This window comes from Medicago truncatula, chromosome 8, assembly GCF_003473485.1.
Source record: "Medicago truncatula cultivar Jemalong A17 chromosome 8, MtrunA17r5.0-ANR, whole genome shotgun sequence".
NCBI classification, from domain to species: domain Eukaryota; kingdom Viridiplantae; phylum Streptophyta; class Magnoliopsida; order Fabales; family Fabaceae; genus Medicago; species Medicago truncatula.
In genome coordinates, this window is record NC_053049.1 from 45,017,316 (window position 1) to 45,038,699 (window position 21,384).

Below are 21,384 nucleotides of genomic sequence, written 5' to 3' on the forward strand. Positions count from 1 at the left end.
TTAATTTTAGCTTAATTGTAGCTTTGGTCATCCCATTTTCACTCACTCAGATAATTTGTCCCTCCATTTCATAATCACCTAGTTTTGGTCTCTCTTTTAGATATTTAAACTTAAAGATGGTGATATGTCATGTTAAAATTGAAACTTATAGAGTTTTCAGATAATTACATTGATATTGATCATTTTACATCATTGGATTGTATGTCATGTCATTTAAAATATCTCTATCAATGTTTTTTAGTCTTAAAATAGGAGAAAGACACCAAAATTAAATGATTTAAAAACGAACGGACCAATTTCAAAAGTTACTGAAAATAGGGGACTAAAATTGCAATTAAGTCTTTAATTTTTCAATTTTAAATTTTAGTTTTTGGATGCTATTCTCTTTCTTGTGATTTTTGGATGATATTTTCTTTTGGTTAATGGTGACAAATGATAATGAAAAATTGAAGATGTTTTATGCTGGGTTGATAAATACATGTTTATTACATATTTAAAATTATGTGGCGTTTTTTAATTGAATCTAATTTTTTTGGTAAAATAATTATCCAAAAATCTCCATCTTCTTCAACAAACTCGTAGATTTATCAACAACTCACACTATTTCCTATACTCTCACAAACAAAACAAACAATACTTTTTTTTTCCCTTTAACTTCTCTCATATTCAAATTCTTTTTTGGTATCCTTGTTTTTCCTTTTAATTTCCTTCCCCCTTCTAATGTAAGAAAGGAACATAAACCTCTTGCAATGAAACCATCACAAACGAACTTTTTTAAACATATTGCATCTTCCTTTGATCTTATTTGACTATATCACATAATTGTGGACACAGAGAGTTGCAAATTTGAATAAGAGGTATAAATGTGTCTAAGTGTGAGTTAAAAATTTATATTTGATGGAAGGGTAGGTTTTGAACAACATATAAGCGAGATGAAAGGATATCATTTTCACTTGTGTATCGTCTCTTAGTCTAATGTGGTGATAAAACTCAAGGTAGGATCCGAAGTCCTGAAATTAAGATGAATTGTTTTGTTAGCTTTTAGATCTCATTTATTTAATTTTTGTATTTTTAATTTTAGTTATTGGAAATCATTCGTGATCATGCAATTTTTTTATTCAACCTCCCTTATTTTAAAACGAGGAGCCATTTTCGCGAGCAAGTGAAAATAGTCATAAAAGATATAGCTAAACTAAAAAAATGATTTCTTTAAATTTTTGATTAATTTTAGTTTTAAAAATGTAAAAAATAGAGGATCCAAGACAATTTATTTTAATGATGGAGATATACTATTTAAATAGTCTAGAATTTGACACGTTTTTTCAAAAAGAAGGTTAAAAATAGTGATGACGTAAGTGGTGATGGAGTTACTCGGTGTGAAATACAGACAGATCGGCACTTGGACACGAGAAGAAGCATCCACGCGTAATCTTCGTTATTCTGTTCACACTCACAATTGTCGGTGGCTCTCAGAACAAAGGTATATACTTTGTAGCACTTTGTGTAAGAACAAAGAAGAAGAATAACGCTTATAAATAAATAATAATAAATAAAATCTCAATGCTTTGTAGTACTTCAACAACAACTCGCATCCGATTCATTTCAACTACAAAACGTCTTTTAACTGCTCCTCTTTCTTCCTTACTTCGCTTCTTCTCAATCTCTACTACTCTTCCAAACAAACCTATAATACATAAACCACTTTTTACAACTCTAACCCCTTCTTTGTATTTCACTTTAAGAAGAACAGATCACACCATGGCATCTGCATCAAACCCTCAATCAATTCATGATTTCACTGTTAAGGTAATATCTTATAACTCCCTCTTCTTCTTCTTCTTCTTCTTCTTTTATATCTCTTACAATATTCATTTTTGTTAATTTCTTTTGCAGGATGCTAAGGGTAACGATGTTAATCTCGGTGACTACAAAGGAAAGGTCCTTATCATTGTCAATGTTGCCTCACAATGGTATACTTTCTTTTTTTATCACATATAATTGATGATATATGCTTATCTTGTATGCAATGATTTCATTTCACCCTAAAGGTTTATATGCTAAACTTTATATTCCAGATCTAACAAGTTGAATTATTGTTTGTTTTCACCTTAATTTACTTCCTTTCTTAATTCCCTGTATCATGTTTTCATGCAGTGGATTGACTAACTCAAATTACACAGAGCTGAGTCAGTTGTATGAGAAATACAAATCAAAAGGTTTTCTTTCCTCTCTTTTATCCTTATGCTTTTGTTTTGTTTTATTTTCCTTATATTTGTTTCTTTCTTGTTGTCTTTATTCTTTGTGTTATCTTATTGATCATCAATTATTTATTTGCTCGAATAACCAATTTTATATCAATATCACAATATACTTGTTCCTAATCGCTCGTGCTCATAAGCTCACATGGAGTACTCAAACCAAAAGACTAATCCATTAGGGTCTTGGAGGGATAAACAACTTAATTAAGCACTTATAGCATATACACTTATCATATATTAGCTATTTTTATAACGAAAGATAAAATGATGTCAAAACTGTTTTGGTATAAGCTATTTTTGTAATTTATCAATCTATCATATGGACATGTCATAAGCTCTTACAAACAGTGCGAAATAAGCCAATCTAATCAAACCCTAGGTGGGAGAACCCTGGAATTATAAGCCTTACTTTATAGGTGATACTACTAACAAAATTGAGAGTCCTTAATATTGGTTATTGTTTTTCACATTCTTTATAAATAATAATGGTTGGTCATAGATTAATTGGACAATTTGGCTATGTATACCAAACTTCAATAATCTCCCTCAACCCACTTGGGTTGTATTGGCTTGGAACCCTGGAGTTTGCTCCTCCTCAAGGTTTTATGTTCAATTCTCCTCTGTGCCAATTTAGCTTCTTAAAAAAAAATAAAAATAATCTCCCTCTCTTTTTAAGGTTCAAGCAACTAACTTATTGTGGCATCCCATCCCATCATCTTTCTAAAATACTTTGTCATCTTTATTCAGGTTTGGAAATTCTGGCATTCCCTTGTAATCAATTTGGGGCACAAGAGCCTGGATCTGTTGAAGAGATACAAAACTTTGTGTGTACACGCTTCAAGGCTGAGTTTCCTGTTTTTGACAAGGTAAACTTCGCTCGTGGTTTATTCTATGTATTAATCATTAATTTCCATGCTGCTAGAACAAATGCTCTGATCATGGCATTGGCCCCTTCAATACCTACTTTTTGGGGGTAGCTCAAACTTAAATCATGTTTGTGAGGCACATGTGCTTTATGTTAACCTCTAAATCTTCAGTTAGGTTCCCTTATACATATTCTGAATTATTACTGCATTCAAATTTATGTGGATATTAGATATAGAACAGGTGATTTGTTCCATGATTTTCCACATGTTCACCCTGGCTGTGTAATGCTTGAAAACCAGTGTTATAAGCATAAACTAAATTCTGCTACGCTGACGCAGTTTAATAGCACTGCATTATATCAGTTTCAGACCTTATATAAACCATAAACTATGCAGAAAAGAATAAACTGATTTCAGGCCTTTGTAGTCAAGCCTTACCCGTATTGCATGAAACTAATTTCAGTAATATGATGATGAATGAACTGTAATGAAAGAGGGGACAGGGTGCTAAGGAGTGGAAGGTTGAAAATCATCTAAACTCTGAATTTTTCAGTTATATGTTAGGTCATCGAAGTATTTTATTGTCGCTGGCTTTCCCTGAATACTATACGAATAAGATTAAACTCAGATGGCGTTATTTTGAACACAGTCCAGCTATAAACACATACTCAGATGATGTTTATTTGGTTTTTAATTAGGTTGATGTGAATGGTGCCACTGCTGCTCCAATCTACAAGTATCTGAAGTCGAGCAAAGGTGGACTCTTTGGGGATGGTATCAAATGGAACTTCTCCAAGTTCCTTGTTGATAAAAATGGGAATGTTGTTGATCGTTATGCACCAACGACTTCTCCACTGAGCATTGAGGTAAGAAATTTGTATGATGAGGCATATGATGCCGCCGAGATATAATGAATTTTTTTTGTGCTAAGTATATTTCTTTTGTTGATGTCTACAGAAGGACTTGCTGAAGTTGCTTGATGCATAAGTTATGAATGATGGGAACATGGAATAAATGTATATGAACGATAAGAATTTTACTATTTCCTATGTTAATAAAGGAATGTATTGCAGATGTTGGTGCAGTTTCCTCCATTTCGTTGTATACTTACCCAAACAGTTGTTTTGTATCTCGGATGATCTTGGTTCATCTTCATGAGATTGTGTACTTGACTTGTTACTTCTGTATGAATGTAAATGATTACATAAGCTTCGTTTAGCCATACACTGATCTTTTCTATTTCATTTTTTATTTCCCGGTTAAAGTTGGGCAAATTTCCCGTGATATGACTGGTATCTGTGCGTAGATAGGATGTGGTTTCTCAACTTCAGCTGCACTCTGTAGTTTGCTAATAAATTATGTGCATGATCTTGTATGAAATACTTATCAACTGGGGCTTAGGATAAGGGGCTCGAGTTGTCTGAAACAACCCAAAGATTCACTTTTTTTACTTGTTATTGGTAGAAAATCATTTTAATAACAACAGTTCGGACCCAATGGCTCCACAGTCCACACAGTATTCCCACAAACTTCAATCATTTGTAGCAGGACTCCTACATCGGGTGCTTAGTTCGCTGTTTAAACCTCTTCCAGCCCTCTTTAAAAACTTGTTATATGGAGATCGATTCTTAATCCTCCCCAACTCAGCACTACTCAACCAATTGAGTCATTATATAACTTTGATATGAAAATGCTACTATGTGTCTTCTTTTTTTTGCTATTATGTGTCTTAAAAGCACCAATTAAAAATCAAATATAAAAAAAATTTAACAAACAAGTACTCCATCTATTTTAGTCTCTAAAAATAAGTACTTCTAAGTACATGTCACATTTATTTTAACAATATGTATTATTCCACGAACTTTGATAATATTTTTTTGGACAAAACTTAGGTACAATTCATCAATATTAGGTGTTTTTCGTACGGTTCTTAACTAAAAATACATATTTTTTGGATATAACAAACTTTGAGAAAATTATGGATTTGAGGAAATCATGGTGAATTTAGTTAAGAACCATACAAAAAGCACCTAAGAAATTGTACCATAAAGGAGAAAACTAAGATACAATTCCTTAGATGCTTTTCGTATGATTCTTAACTAAATTCACCATGATTTCCTCAAATCCATAATTTTCTCAAAGTTTGTTATATCCAAAAAAATATGTATTTTTAGTTAAGAACCATACGAAAAGCACCTAAGGAATTGTACCTAAGTTTTCTTCATATATAAATGCAAATGTTAGCATGATTTTGTTTAATTTGTTTAGATAAGTATTTTCAAAATATCAAATTATTATTAAATATAATTAAAAAATATCAACAGTCAAAATTGTGCTTTGATATGTTTGTTGCGGTTGACTGCCGACATGTATTTTAGAACAGAAGGAGTCGGTAATTGTACAACAAATGAATATAAAAACATATGAGTTATGACATTCATTAATTTACGGTGACAATATATTTGATTCGATAGGTGTACAATAAATAAATATAAAAACACATGAGTTATGACATTTATTAATTGAGGTGACGGTATATTTGATTCACTTACAAAACGATTGTACAACAGCATAACATACTAATCAAACTCAAAAATATAGTAGTAATTTGAAAAAAAAAATGTTCACATCAAATCTTTTTAAATTGACTTGGTTTTTAGCGTTTATGCAAATAAATAAATTATATGCTAATTCTTATGTTCTTATTAATGAAAGTTCTATCTTTATAAACTGCTTTTTCATAAACTATTTTGATTAATTTATAAATAATACATAAAACTTATTTATTTTGTTTAAATTTAATAGATAAAATTTATTTATTTTGCTTAAGTTTAAAAACAAGTCAAAACGAGCCCTATAACTACTCATTTGAAAGTTGCTCATTCAATTTCTTATAAATTTTAAAAGGGAAATGTTATTTAGTGACTCTGAGCACTAGTTAAGGAATTATAAAAGAAAATATTTTTTTGATAATTGTGTATTTTATTTTTTGAAACTTGAAAATGATTTGTTTTTAATGTTGACTTTATTTTTTCTTTCCATTTTTAACTACTTAACGAGTGCCGGACACCGGTTAACGGTTAACACCCATTTAAAAATTATGTTTTGAACGCAATTTGTTTGATTTTTTTTAATTTCTAAAGAAACATGTTAGCGTGAAACTTTTGAGACAAGTTTAGGCCAAAGAAAAAAATTAACATCGGTTTACAGATTAATGAGCATAAAAAACTTAATTGCAGAATTTGAGTTATTTGGTTGTTTCGGGTCTCTTCTTGTTCTTGTTGTTGTGTTGACCTCCATACGGTACAAAACATGAGCACCGAACCCAGTAACAGTAAGGATCCAAAATCGGTCTACGACTTCACTCTCAAGGTTGTTATCTATCTCTTTCATTTCACTTCCTTCTTCTTATCTCTGTCTGTGCGCTTTCACTTAACTACCACTGTTTTGTTCATTTATATATTTAAAACATTTTTTTTTTTGTTTTCTTCAATTCCAATTCTGCAGGATGGTATGGGAAATGATGTTGATCTCGCCACTTACAAGGGTAAAGTCCTCCTCATTGTTAATGTTGCTTCCAAATGGTATGTATATCCGACCATACTCTCTTTTATTAAACGCACTTGTAAAATCACATGTTCATAAGCTCTTTTCAACTTATTCCTATAAGCCCTCCTCGATTGTTTATGAAAATAGCTTATAGAATATACAAAAACTGGCCATAGAATTAACTTATCTGTAAGCCCTTATGCTATAAGCTACTAAGTAAGCTGTTTATTTGTAACTCATGTTTGTTTTTGGATTGATTTCATCGAGTCAGTGGTATGACCAACTCAAATTATGTGGGGTTAAATCAACTATATGACAAGTACAAACTCAAAGGTTTGTATTTCTATTTCTTTTGGGGATCACAGTGTTTCTTTCTTTCTATTGTTGTTTTCCAAATATTATATGTTTATGTTATACACATGAGATGAGATGACTGAATTGGTATCTTAATTAGGCCTTGAGATTCTGGCATTTCCAAGTAATCAATTTGGTGAGGAAGAACCTGGAACCAATGATCAAATATTGGATTTTGTTTGTACTCACTTCAAATCAGAATTCCCCATCTTTGATAAGGTAATTCAACATATAATCTTCAAATTGGAAACCCTAGTTTTCTTGACTTGTTCTCTTCCAAGTTCCTATTTTGTAGACGGTGAAGATTAAATAATTGAGATTTTGTGCCTCTGCACTATGTTTGCTTGCTGCTTGTTTCAATTATGTGTTTGCAGTGGTATGATTTACACTTTGCATTGTTACCTATTGTCAATCCTAAGCCTTTCCGTGTATATGATGATTTAAAACAAGTTAACACAAAATAGCACCAATAGTAATTATTGATCTTCATGCGATTTATAATTTACACCAAAATTTGCGATATATATTTAAAGATAATTCCACTGCTACTGTGAACCGTAATGATCTTCAATTGTTGCTTGACTAGTTGTACTTAGTTGGATAAAGATAATAAGATTACTGCTATTCTGCATAGACTTCTGCTAAATACTTTGCATTGAGGAACTGATATCGATATGCACAAACTTTTAAGTTCATCTCCATGGTTGTGCTAGATTGAAGTGAATGGGGACAATTCTGCTCCCTTGTATAAATTCTTAAAGTCGGGTAAATGGGGAATTTTTGGGGATGATATTCAGTGGAACTTTGCCAAGTTTCTAGTTGACAAGGATGGTCAAGTGGTGGATCGATATTATCCCACCACGTCTCCTCTTAGCCTTGAGGTACACGGAGCGTTATTATTCAAGAAATTCATATTTTTTATATATATCAATATCAATTGATATGGATGGTTTATGTTGCTTATGTAATTCTTCGGGTGTCTTTTCTTGTATTGCAGCGAGATATCTGTAAACTACTTGGTGTTGAATGAATACATACATGGATTAAAGCATCACTTTTTGGCTTTGTAATGTTCCTTTTTGAAGTTGTAATATTATGCATAATAATGGATTAGTTTCTGACAAACTGAACAGACATGAATATCCTTATAGACAACATGTTGCTTAACTTTATAAAGATTGACGAATGTCAAGACTTTTTTTAGTTTTATTATAATTTTACACCAATCATGTAAGATCTAAAATCTTAACTTATCATATCAAACAGCAGAATCGTCACATGTATGTTATTGACAGTACCATGTAAAGCAAAATTATACTAATAGGATACACTTCTTGCCAAACTTTGTTTTGGGGGAGGGGTGTGGTTTTTTAAAACATGTCTAAAAATGTATATCACAATATAAACATTGTGTAATTTACCCTCTATTAATGCACCAGTTTTAATTTTTTTAGAGAGCTTTGTCATTTATTGGTCCTATCCGAGAGATTAATCTTTGTACGCACCAGTTCACCCAAAAAAATAAAATGATTTATTTCTCTTCTACAAAATCTTATGTTCTTTAATTTTACCATAATTAACCGTGTAATTGAATAATTTAAAAATAATTTCAAACCATAACAAATTGCCTATTTTTATGGTTATTTCTTCGTCATTCATCCTTGGAATTTTATTTTCTTTCAACCAAATACTAAGCGATTCAGGTGCTCTTGTTTTTGTTAGACTTGGCCATATTATCCCCTCACTTGGAAGTCCAAAAATTAAGAGAGTTTATTGACAACAATGATTCTTGTGAACCAAAGAAACATCATTGTTGCATTGAACCACACTTGCCTTGATCATCAGCAATCAAATTGGCAAATTAAAATAGTTAAATATAGTCAAATATACATGTTAGTTGAGTGATCATGGTTCATTCTCACATAACACGTCGTGACATCGTCGACACAGATCACAATCACTGAGTAAATTACAAAATTGGATGAAATATGGTACTTGCATCAATATACGGTTGTAATGCATAATAAACAAATATAAAATAAATCTCAGAACTCAATGAACATTCTACCATGTTTCACATTCGTTTCACCAGACCAAACATTATGGATGAATCAAGAATAGTACTCGCTTGAATCCTAAATGATTCTCTTGTTTCAGCATTTGTTAGGGAAAACTTGTTATCCAACAATGGGGATAACAGGCTAAGTCACAATGCACACAAACTCAAATTAATTTACAACAGGTATATATACAAAACTGCAATCTCTTCAATGTTCATCCTCTTGTCAAGTCAAAGCCAGTATGTGCGTGCACGCTTTTCACGTCAGATGGCTGTGATCCGGGCCACATGCCTGTAAGAGAAGAGACGTAGTTTTGACCAGGTGGAGCACTGGCTGGAGAAGCTAGCTTATCATCGTTATGAGGTTCAGAACTTTCACCATTGGCAGCGGTCTCTTGCTTAGTCTTAACCTTCGAGCCACCACCATATACAAAACTGCATACAACCACCTGCAACAAGCAATATAGCACTTTAATATTAGCATTTCTATCTTCGGAGGTAGCTCACGCCTGTTCCTAAAGATCTTGCAGTTGTTTTAACATATTGTTTTGGAATTAACAACATGAATAAGCATGCAAAAATAAGAGTAACAAATATCAAAGTTCTAGTGTAGATTTTAGGGCAATCAGGAATAGACCTGTATTAGACTTCCAGCAATAAGCTTAGCAACACTGCCACCAATAACATGACCATCACGACTAGAAAGAGAAACACTTATGCCTCCTGTTCTATTGGATGGTCCACTGTCTTCAGCAACCAAGTAAGAACCAGACAAGCTTAATATTTGGAATTTTCCCTGCAAAAGCAACAAAAAAAGTTTCTTAATAAAAACCAATATTGGGCACGATAATTAGTTTTTTCTCCAACTCTACCCCTAAAATAATATTGTATGCACTACTTACAAGTCATTATATTCCACTATACTTAATTATTTTTTTCTCCAACTCTACCCCTAAATTAATATTGTGTGCACTGCTTACAAGTCATTATCTTCCACTATAATAAGGGTGATTTTGCAAGATTGCAGCATTGTTTAATTTATAAAGCTTTTCTTAATTTTTGTGAAAAACCTAAGATGACAGTTATTTTGGAACGGAGGAAAGAGTAGTAAGAGCTTAAACCTCATAAGTTACACCAATGTTGGTAGAGGCAGGTTGTCGCAGAGTAACTGAAGTAACTATCCCATTGCCCGACAAGATGCACAGAGCCCTTGGTCTCTGCTGTGATAAAGACAATAGCTTTGCTGCAATGTCCTGAAAATAATGAAAATCTATTATCAATGAACAATTTGACGTGCATCAATAGGTATAACTCTTGATTTTCCATGATGAATAAAAGTAATTAAGCTAACTATTTGAAACATAAAATCAAGATAGATGTTCATATTAAGTAGTATCATCAGTATCGCTTGCAATCAACAGCCATCTTTCTGTGTGAGATTAATCTTCAAATTATATTCTGTTTTGTGTTGATGAATAAAAGTAATTAAGCTAACTATTTGAAACATAAAATCAAGATAGATGTTCATATTAAGTAGTATCATCAGTATCGCTTGCAATCAACAGCCATCTTTCTGTGTGAGATTAATCTTCAAATTATATTCTGTTTTGTGTTGACGAAAACAGTCTGTAAAATTTCCATTCAGGTATGCTTTCAACGATTTCTGGTTATAAACACTATCTATGAGGGTTGCATGACGTGACAATATGCTTTTCAAGTTTGTAGGGACAATTGACCACAACTTCTTAAGTGGAAGAAACCAAATTTCAAAGTAAAAGAATCGATCTTTTCCTATGTTGATATCAACAATGATTTCAGCGGCCCTAAATCAACGGGCGACTGAAAGTTCCCCTCGAACGCAAACCAAAATTTATGACAAGTTTATTACATTTAGCGGTGTGCAACTCAACATTTTAACATTCAGGATTAAGAAAAAGAACAAAAGTATTACACAAATAAGAACAGAAAATCTATATTGTTTATAACAAGAAGAAAATAACAACCTCACCAACCCCAATGGTGATAACATGAGGCGAAAAAGCCAACCCTGCTGAACTGGTCATCCAGTCACCTATGAAATGATGAACCAGGATGTTAATAGTCCACATATTTTATGCAAAAAATAAAGGTATTATTCATTATTATTACTACCACAATTTACAATCAAAGCAGTAAAACAAGTTGCATGATTGGAAAAGGGGAAAGATGCAAAACAGTGTCCATTTTTTCTTGAATTTTAAATCCATAAATGCAAGCCTGGAGTGCATTTAATGAAGTCGGCACATGAGGCCAACATCAGAAATTATGCTGATGGCAACCCGTTTCAATACATCCCCCGAAATCCGCCTATTTCAATTATATTTACTTAGATTTTCAAAGTAGAATTTATGACCAACCAGTAACCATGGAATATACAGAACCAAATCATAGTGTCAGTAATCTAACTTGTGTAAACATGAACCTAGATAGAACAAAATAGTCAAGGATGAAATCAAAAGAAAATCTTCCACCAGTAATGTGTGTAGAAATGGAAAAAGAAACAGGAAAACAAAAGAGTTCGTTATAAAATATATTTTCGCAATATGAAAACACAGCCATCATCCACCTCCTATCATTAGTGTATAATCATGATCATAACAGTAATAAAAACAAAACATAACACCATGAATCTCAACTCAACAAGATATCAGTCCGATATTTGAATTGCGATATACTCTATGTACTGAAATCAAAGCACAAATAGTCAAATAGATTATGAACTAAATAACAAATACAATCAACAAGAACAATCATTCTCACAGAAAAATATACCTAATGCAGCTAGCTGTTGCTTCCTTCCAGATCCACGAGGGCGACCTCTACCCCGTTTCTCAGAAGGTGTAGTTGAATCCTCCTGAGTGGATTTTGCAGGGGCAGACGTTGGAGAAAGTTTCAAAGAAACCGATCCATCCGGACCATATTTCCGGGGTCTCCCTCTTTTCTTTTTCACAGGGTCACTAGAAGGTGCCCCAGAAGATGCACCAATGTTAATGCCATGATTAAAATTGGCATGAGAGTTATGAGACTGAGTCTCCAATGAAAACATGGAACTAGTGTCACCACCCTGACCCCTAGCATTTGGCTGAGCTATAATGCCAGTGTTTGGCAAAGGTCTGAATCCAGGAGGGGGTAATTGGAACCCTCCAGAACCAGACCCTGCAACACCAGCCCCTCCTCTATGCATGTAATATGAACCAGGGCCACCAGAAAATGCCATAGCCTCTCTCCCATCCATGCATTAACTAAGTAATTAATACCTAAGCAACTATGTTAAAGTTAAACCCCTTTTCAATCTTCCGAAATCTAACTTAAAGATGAATATACTAAAAGGGATTAAACTAGATTTACTCTTAATAATGAGATATAGCAAAAATGACGAAACAATGATGTAAAAATTGAATCTTTAACCAAAAATAAGGGGATCTAAATTCTAAAACCCAGAAACAAGCTTAAAGACTTTGTAAGTGTGTTCTGGAACAAGGGTTTTGCAAGGATTTTAGTTCTCCTATACAAATCTAAGAATCCCAGAGAAGAAAGGAAGAAACTTTGTTTAAGAAAACAAAACCCCAGATTTGAAATCTAGGGTTTAGATAGAAGAATGCAGAAGTAAGAGGAGTAAAAGGGGAAAAAAGAAAAGAGAGGAAAAAGACAAAAAGTTAGAGTTGAGAAATGAGAAGAGGAAGGAAAAAAAAAAAAGAATAAAAAAATGGGGTTTTGAAAAGGGGGTAAGTGAAGTGAAGTGTGTGTGAAACAGATGGCTGTAGATAGAGTAAAAAGAGTCTTTTTTAATGGTTTTTGTTTGTGATTGGAGTCACAAGTCACTACAAGTGAGTGAGAATGGAGTGGTGGTGGGAGTATCTTCTGACCAAAGGATGCAGAAAGATTTTATTTTTAGAGGAAAAAAGTAAAACTTAGCAACAAAAGAAGACTAACAAGGACGGCAGAATAGTGGGTATTGGAGGGAAATTGTGGCCTACCAAAGTACCATAACTTATGGACTTTTTTTGTGTTTTTAATTTCTTTTGTTAGTTCATATTTGGAATTTGGAATCACTATCACTATGTGTTAAATACAATTAGTTAGACTTAAAAGGTGTTTGATGAAATTACGGCTTCATTGTGATTTTGTTGAAGTTTTTAACCGTAATTTTTGTTAATATTACGGTGATGTATCATATTTTTATCAAATTTACGGTCAATTTAGAAGTGTATTTTATATGTTTCAGAGCGAATATAAATTTTTTATTTTTTGTTGTTTGCATGTTTTATTTTTGCATTTGGAGATAAATTGATGGGTAATATAAAACAGGTAAAGTTGAAATTAAATGAGGCAAACGATAAATTTCTCATGACCATGTAGAGAGAGGTAGGCTCTGTTTAAGTTGGAGTATCAGTAATCATCAGAAATAGTATGAAATGTAATCCGACTTTTTATAACCAACCGATTCAATGATGTCACAAACTGTGAGAGCAAATTGGTGTTATTTTTTTTATTTTTTTATTTTGAAAGGAGCAAATTGGTGTTTGTCAAGGTGTCTTTTAATAGGGACCCATGATGAACTCATTATTTTGTAGTGTGTTTAGTTAGATTCATGTCACTTTCTTCATGGACCAATATTTTTCAGGAAGCGGGTGCATAAGTGCAAGATGTAAACATGCCATTACTTTTCCTATTCAATGAGTTTTTCGCGCCCTATTCAGATTTTAAAATCTGAAATATTTTAACGTGTTTTTGAAGGTTTTTATGGGGTGTTTATGCCTTTCGAATTTTATAATCTGAATTGTCTAAGACGCGCGAGAAACTCATAAAGTAGGGAAAGAAGCGGTCAAACATTTTTGGGATATGTCCTATGTTAGTTACCGCTCTTCCGAGTTTGTATAATGGTCCATCTAACAACGGCCCCAAGACGAATTCGCCAAAATTATCAAATAATTGTTTTATAGGCCTTTCACATTGATCAAAGTTTTTTAAATTTATCGCATCGTAACTGTCGATAGCACAAAATATATTAAGAGTTACATTCATTATTATTTTTTGGATCGAAGCATAATTTTCAATCGGCTTATTTGAGAGGTTGAATTTGAGTAACTTATAAAGCAATCACCAAATTATCTTATCCATTGCCTGATTTCCAAGCAAGCTGTCTCGGACAGATTATCACCCACAACGAACTCCTTTTAAGCGCTATTAGAAGCTTTTTCTTGAGGCACTACTATTAGTACCCTCCAGAATTAAACGTGGTGAACCAAATGACACATGCAGTGTTGTATCATCATCACTATCGCATTTCAAAAACAAAAAAAATAAAATCGATTGTATTTTGTTTTTTTTTAGGAAAAATCGATTGTATTATAAAGTAGACAAAATGACCAATGTAGTCCGACTTATTGTCATGGATGCAAAGGCAAACATCTAATTACAAAAGGAAAACAATTTCTAATATTAGGAAGTCAAAAGTATCCAACCATAATTGGGACCTGGTAGTTTATTTTGATTTTCAAAGAATTTATCGGCAAAAATTACACACACTAATTAAATATTGCTAAGTGTGGAAATGTAGATTCAAACCAACACTTCAGTGTAATGAAATGTCACTGCAACTTTCTAATTTACATAAACATTTCTAAAAGTAATCTCTAAATTATTTTTAATAAATTTTTTGGTTAGAAAATAACAAGGGCATATAATTTGCATTAAAATTCATTGTCGTTCATGGGTAATTAAAAGAAAAATTTGATATGCAAAAATCAATGATTGAATCTATGACCAACTCAAGAGTGCTTAAATAAAATGATTCGTGTTTTTTCTAGCTTAATCAAGTCATGGGTTCGAATTCGGCCTTAGACATACAACATGGTTAAAACTCTTAAGGAGTTTTTTCCGTCCATTTGAGTCCCACAAGGTTCGACAGATTAGTCTCCGCAATTGCGATCAAGTCATTAGGCACGATGGATAATAGCATAATGGCTAGGACTTCCCTAAAAAATGCAAATCGATTTTATTAGGCACGACTTTAGGGAAGTCATTAGGCTATTATCGATCGTGCCTAATGACTTGGGTCCCACAAGATTAGAACTTCCTTTTTTAAGATGGATAAGTGAAGTGTCGAGGTTCAAATTTGACTTAGTATTAGGTATTGCCTCTAACAAATGAGTTAAGCTCATGATACAAACTTCTCTACTTTTTTCGGTAAACAAATTAATATTTAAGATTGTATGAAGTGAGGGGTTTACCCCAGAAACAAGCAATTGCAAAAAAATAAATCAAAACTTATTCCCCAAGCCATTAAATACAATATAACCTAAAGGTGTAGCCTCGACCTCAACCTGCTCGTACCATGGAGAATTTTTTCCAAAATTTAAAGAGAAGAGTAAGGGAGAGCATCTTGACAGGAGGAGGTGGAGTTGTCAACGTGGAGAGGGATAGCATCTTGACGGGAGGAGGCGGAGGTTCGGACGTTGAGAGAAACCCTATCTCCTCCCAAGACTTTCTTGATAAGGACATGTTTTGTTGTCGACCTAGAGAAGTGAAGTGGAGCCGGTACCGTCCTGGCATTAATATATTCGCTCTTTTACTTGTTCATAACCACAATAAGAAAGAGGTTCTTTTTCTTTTCTCTCTTTTAATTTCGCTTTATTCTTCTTGACGATTAAGGTTAAGACCAAAATAAAATATGATGCATATACTTGTAAAACGTGATGCAGAATGCAAATCTGAAGTTTGTGAATGTGGTAAATGCGGAGTTTCGTAGGTGTGGTGCAATGGGCTATCACATTACACTCAAGGCTAAGGATGGAGAGAACGTGAATGTCTATGATACAGGTATTTTCGTCGAGGCTTGGATGGACTGGAAGGAGATGCTAATTCTACATGAGTTGACGCTCAGCCACAACCAATTGCTAGATTGATCATTTTCAGTTTTCAGAGTCACAAGTTATTAGTTTCCATTGAGCTGAACATGTGTTCTATTTTTCTTTACTGTTTAGTCTTTTGGGATTTTTTCTGAATGTTTTCATTTAAATTGATTTATTAATTAGCTCCGCCCCCAAACCAGAGAGATATGCTTTATTTGATCAATGTTTGTTTCATGTTTCTTAACATTTAAATTGAGAAATTAAGAAATTATTGATTATCAAGTTCAATAACTTGAGTTAGATATTCCTTTTGCATAAGTAGATGAGTGGTATAGAGAGAGATATAGAGACTGTTTGGAAGAACTTAATTATGAAAACAACTTAAGACATTGTTTGTAAGCTGTTTTTAACTTATTTGCTTAAGTACTCTAAGATAGCTTATCAAACCAGCTTAACATTATTAAGAAGGTTTTGGCACCATTTTTTAATTCAAACTGTAATTTGGATTTCAATGCAATTTTAGCAAGAATTGATATTTGCTCAATTAGAAGGGAGGATGATGCTGTTGAAATTTGGGGCCTAACTTATCCTTACAAAACCGGCTTGTAAGGTGAGGATTGCCTCCTCTTTATAAACTCTTCTCAAGAGTCTTGTCTATCCGATGTGGAACTTGGGTTTTTCCCAATAGATGCTGACACAAACTGGTTCGCGAAAGTTGTTGGAAAAGAGATCGGAAACGGTGAAAACGCGTTATTCTAGAAGGAGTTATGGCAAGTGGATCAGCCAATCTGTCATCAATTTCCATACCCGTTCAGTTTAGCTTCTGACAAGCAATTCATAGTAGCACAGAAACTGTCTGCATCCGATGGTGTGCAGAACTGGAAATGGAGTTGGAGTCGAAATCTGAACCATGAAGAAAATCAGCCTGCTGTTGAACTGGTCATTGCCCTGCCTACAGTGCAGCTGCAGGAAGGCGTGACACATACGTTTAAATACGGAAGATTACATTGGTTTCTCAGTTACGTTTAAGTACGGAAGATTACATCGGTTTCTCAGTTAAATACCGTTTATATTCTGCTCTGTGGTTTGCATAATTCGGCAGAATACGGCGATGATTTTATGGCAGCTGCACATCGCTAGTGGGAAACGTTGGTGCCGTCAAAAATCTGTATGTTTGGTTGGAGATTACTTCAAGATAGGCTAACAACCCGGGTAGAATTATGGAGTAGAGGGGTTATTCGCGATGTGCATCAACAATGTTGTGTGTTTTGCTTTTTGCAAAGGGAAGAAAGGCAAGAAAGTGTCCCACTTAGTTTGGCTAACAATGGCTTGGTGTGTTTGGTTGGAAAAGAACAGCATTCTTTTTAACGTGAAAGTTGCCAATGTTTTGGAGGTGGTAGATTGAATCATCAAGGTCAGTGCATTTTAATGCAATAATAAAATAAAGGAATGTAAAGCTGTGAAGATATAGCAGGATACTGCCAATGTGGGTTGCAATACATGGCTGGAAGCTCTTCTTTGTGTAGGCTTATTGCTTCTATGTTGGTATTTAGAACCTGTATTAGGCTTTCCATGCCAAATAGCATTTGAATTAGCTTGTAAGTTGTGTTGGTGTATGAGCACATTATCATTTTGCCAACTACGCATATCTTGTTTAAGTGTGCTATTAATAAAATCAGCTTAAGGGACCAAAATGAAAACCAAAAATTATGTTTTAATGATTCAAATTATAAAGATCAAACATAGATCCAAGTGAATATGCATCTAAAGAAAATATGATGAAAGACACTCTAAAACTCAAGAAAAAGGAAATTGCTATAAAATTTTCAAACTTTTTAATTTTTGTCAAAAAACAAATGAGATCAAAGGTTATGAAAGAGAATATTATAAAAGTGATATTTCGTAACTTTTTTTTTTTTTTGAATTGCTTTAGATTGAGGGAGTCACACGCACAAGAAAACTTCATTTTTATTAAAGGTTTACCATGAAATTGACATATAACATATCAATTGTGAAATTTTGAATTTATAGGAGTGAATTGAATGGAGATTTCGAGATAGACTTTTTTATGATTACTATAAGAAAATTCGGGATTAGCTACGATAGAAATTGTAGCTACATATTTGTTTCAAATTAGTTCTCGTATGGATTGAGCGGCAAGTCATCTAACAAAATGTTTACTAACAAATGTGCAACTACTCTTCAAAGCATGTCACTGCTTTTAAAAGCTACCCCAAATTTTCTCATTGCTTTGTGCTTTTTTCTTCTTTCTTTCGTTTCACCATTAAAATGTCTTTAATGCATGCATTCGTCATTCTTCAACAAGAGTTGCAACATTTTGCTCCCAAAAGATGTATCGGATATTGCTTTGCTTTTTTTTGTGGAAAAAAAAAACATTTTTATGGTATAAAAAATGAAAAAAAATAATTATTTTTATACAAAAGAGTCACTTATTATAGGAAGAAGGGAGTAATATATTTAAATCTCCACAGTTCTTAAAACACTCATTCAACATATTTTTTTAAAGAGTTCAAAACAAATATATATTAAACAACAATCATAACACAATAAGTATTAATATCAAAAAATACAAAAATCATTAAAAAAAAATAAAAATAACACCTAAATATGACGGCATATCCTACCCAACAAAACAAAAATTAAATTCCTAATGTAGTCACGTATTCCATTTATAGGGATTGTAGAAGAAGTCTCTGTGAGCTTAGCTCAGTTGGTATGGACAAATGCATATTATGTAGGGGTTGGGGTTCGAACCTCGGACACCTCACTTCTCCACATTTAAAATGTGCGAGCTTCAGCCACTAGACTATCTGACAAAAAAAAATGTAGAAGTAACTCTTTGCTTTAAATGTAATCAAAATCAAACCAAAAGCTTTACCAAATCAACAAGAGGACTTTCTCTTGATTACAAAAAAATAACTTGATTATGCTGCTTCCAAATAATCCACAAGCAACTGATCCATATCAAATAAAGATACTCATTCACTTTTTTCCCATGAGAAATTTAATTTATAAAATAAGTAACATTAGTGGATTGTTGTTTGACAAAGCATAGCTAAGAGAAAACATTCGATCATAACTTACGGATACATGTCAATCAAAAACAAATGTTTAAATGTTTTATTTATGATACATCCTTCCACACATACACATAAAATAGTATACTATGAACACTCATTTGAATCAAGTTATCAATAGTTGGAAGGTGATCATTAAACATTCTTCAAACAAAGAGCGATTAACCATTTTGATCACGGAATGTATCACCAGTTGAGATCTCAATCTAAATGGCGACCAATCATTTTAAGCCTATACTATTATTTTCTACAATTATGCATTAGTTTGTTTGATGTTCGCATGATGTCACATTAAAATAATAATATTTTTGTTTGTACTTAGTGATTTTTTTTGTCATTGTGTGTATCATCATGCGTGCTTTTTAGCTCATGAGTTTCAGTTTGTCCAATTCAAACGTACAATAAGGCACCGTCTCATTCTCGTTCATATGCAAAAAAAAATCATTATTAAATTTTATAACACAATAAGAGTCATAGATTGATTTAATTTTAAGGTTAAATAAGTTTTTTTTAGAGAGGGTTAAATAAGTTTCTCTTCTATAAAAAAAATACTAGTGAATTTAGTTTGTCTTAGTCATAAAAAAAATATCATTTTTGTGTCTACATAAAATTTCAACATGGATTTTAAGCTTTTAAATTTTTAATAAATTTTTTCAAACATGTTAGGACGTTATTAAAAAAAATCTCCGCAAAAGATAGACTCAAAATTTGATTTTTATGTCTAAATTTTCATTACTTTTTTCTTGAATTTCTAGCATTTTAAAAAATACAACTTTAGCATTTTAAGTCAGATCTTCACTTTGCGATACAACTTTAACACTAAAATTACTAGTGAATTTAGTTTGTCGTACTCATAAAAAATATCATTGTTGCATCTCTACACAAAATTTCAACATGGATTTTAGTCTCTGTTAAATTTAAATTTGTTTAATTATCTTTAAGCTTTTCAATTTTTTAATAAATTTTTTCAAACATGTTAGAACGTTATAATAAAAAATCACCGCAAAAGATAGACTCAAAATTTGATTTCTATGTTTAGATTTTCATTACTTTTTTCTTGAATTTTTAGCATTTAAAAAAAATACAACTTTAACATTTTAAGTCAGATCTATACTGCGATACAACTTTAACACCAACTATTAATTTTATTCCTTGAGTAAAATTCAAATCTACGTGGTTCTAGATGAAAATAATCTTCTTGTTTTACCAATCCCCAATCCATATCACAAACAACCTCAGTCCCTCATAGACACTATATGAGAGAAAAATTCATTTCCTTGTCTCACTCGTATCACACTTTGTCTCACTCGTATCACACCCTAAGAACTTAATTAGAAAAAGTTTTTAGTCAGATTTTCATTGTGATATTACTTTAACGCTAATTGTTGATTCTCTTCCCTGAGCCTCCAATTTCCGATTAAATCTCTTCATTGAGTCTTCAACCCGAATTATCAAACTTCATAAAAAAATTAATGAAAATATACCTAAAACCTAGAACACACGGTCCTAGATGGAAAAAAATATCCTTCTTTTACCAAACCCTCAAAATGATTGAACAATCCTAAATCTATATCATGAAAACTCTACGAGGGAAAGATTCATTTTCTTGTCTCACTCGTATCACACACTAATAACTTGAATCAGAGAAAGAAGTTTTTAGTTTGAGAGAACATCCAAGCCGATATATATAGAGAAATGAAATAAATAATGAAAACAAGAAAACAAATATGTTTTTTAACGGCATAGATCAATTCCCACACACGTGGTTTCAATGCTCATTAAATAAGATAACTTTGCATTCGTGATGTCAATTCAAGCTCTGATGCCTAATTTAGATCAGAAAAAATGATATCAAAACTTGGAAGCTCTGCTTCGATGCCCAAGTTACCTACACGGAACCATCAGAAAATATCATATAACCTCTCTCGAATGCTTATGTAAAAAAAAAAATAACCTCTCCCTAAAATTTTATTTCATCATAGCAAAGAGAGATTTCTTCTTACAAAGCGGCGTCCTCTAAAATTTATTTATATGCTTCCATCATTAATCTCTCCATAAAGAGTTACACGTTAGATATTTTTTGTAGAGAAGTGTTACACGTTTGATTTTTCTTTTTGAATACGAGTTACGCTTAGATGAAATTCAATAAAAGAGTCTTCTTTGTTTTTTACATAATCATTAAAAGGGTTTTTATCATTATATTTTCAACACTCTTTTTTTAAATGAGATGAAATTCATATTCCACCATTATGAAAATGAGTCTCACGTATAAAGTGATTGAATTAGATAAATTTCACCTAATAAAAG

General features: G+C 32.5%; 4 protein-coding genes across 5 annotated transcripts; 3 read left to right on the forward strand and 1 right to left on the reverse strand.

Annotated features, from left to right (window-relative positions):
- Positions 1 to 1,386: 1,386 nt before the first annotated feature.
- On the forward strand, positions 1,387 to 4,354 carry LOC11427109 (probable phospholipid hydroperoxide glutathione peroxidase). Of its 2 annotated transcripts, XM_039828881.1 has the most exons (7): positions 1,387 to 1,480; positions 1,751 to 1,806; positions 1,894 to 1,970; positions 2,155 to 2,216; positions 3,006 to 3,124; positions 3,823 to 3,990; positions 4,082 to 4,354. In XM_039828881.1, exons 2-7 carry the CDS (start codon positions 1,759 to 1,761, stop codon positions 4,109 to 4,111), a joined length of 504 nt encoding a protein of 167 aa, XP_039684815.1. In that variant the 5' UTR covers positions 1,387 to 1,480; positions 1,751 to 1,758; the 3' UTR covers positions 4,112 to 4,354. The 2 variants fall into 2 exon arrangements, with proteins under 2 accessions (XP_039684815.1, XP_003630523.2); XM_003630475.4 differs by having other exon boundaries at positions 1,451 to 1,806.
- Positions 4,355 to 6,303: 1,949 nt separating this feature from the next.
- LOC11437561 (probable glutathione peroxidase 8) lies at positions 6,304 to 8,270 on the forward strand. Its single transcript, XM_003630470.4, has 6 exons — positions 6,304 to 6,496; positions 6,632 to 6,708; positions 6,945 to 7,006; positions 7,128 to 7,246; positions 7,741 to 7,908; positions 8,025 to 8,270. The coding sequence occupies exons 1-6, from the start codon at positions 6,437 to 6,439 to the stop codon at positions 8,055 to 8,057; spliced, it is 519 nt and encodes a 172-aa protein (XP_003630518.1). The 5' UTR covers positions 6,304 to 6,436; the 3' UTR covers positions 8,058 to 8,270.
- A 763-nt stretch (positions 8,271 to 9,033) lies between these two features.
- LOC11439049 (AT-hook motif nuclear-localized protein 5) lies at positions 9,034 to 13,044 on the reverse strand. The gene is made up of 5 exons (XM_003630469.4): positions 11,898 to 13,044; positions 11,090 to 11,157; positions 10,208 to 10,339; positions 9,724 to 9,882; positions 9,034 to 9,535 (listed from the first exon to the last, which is right to left on the reverse strand). Exons 1-5 carry the CDS (start codon positions 12,358 to 12,360, stop codon positions 9,302 to 9,304), a joined length of 1,056 nt encoding a protein of 351 aa, XP_003630517.1. The 5' UTR covers positions 12,361 to 13,044; the 3' UTR covers positions 9,034 to 9,301.
- Positions 13,045 to 15,437: 2,393 nt separating this feature from the next.
- LOC120577285 (cysteine proteinase inhibitor) lies at positions 15,438 to 16,424 on the forward strand. Its single transcript, XM_039828401.1, has 2 exons — positions 15,438 to 15,726; positions 15,830 to 16,424. Exons 1-2 carry the CDS (start codon positions 15,463 to 15,465, stop codon positions 16,031 to 16,033), a joined length of 468 nt encoding a protein of 155 aa, XP_039684335.1. The 5' UTR covers positions 15,438 to 15,462; the 3' UTR covers positions 16,034 to 16,424.
- The last annotated feature ends 4,960 nt before the right edge of the window (positions 16,425 to 21,384 follow it).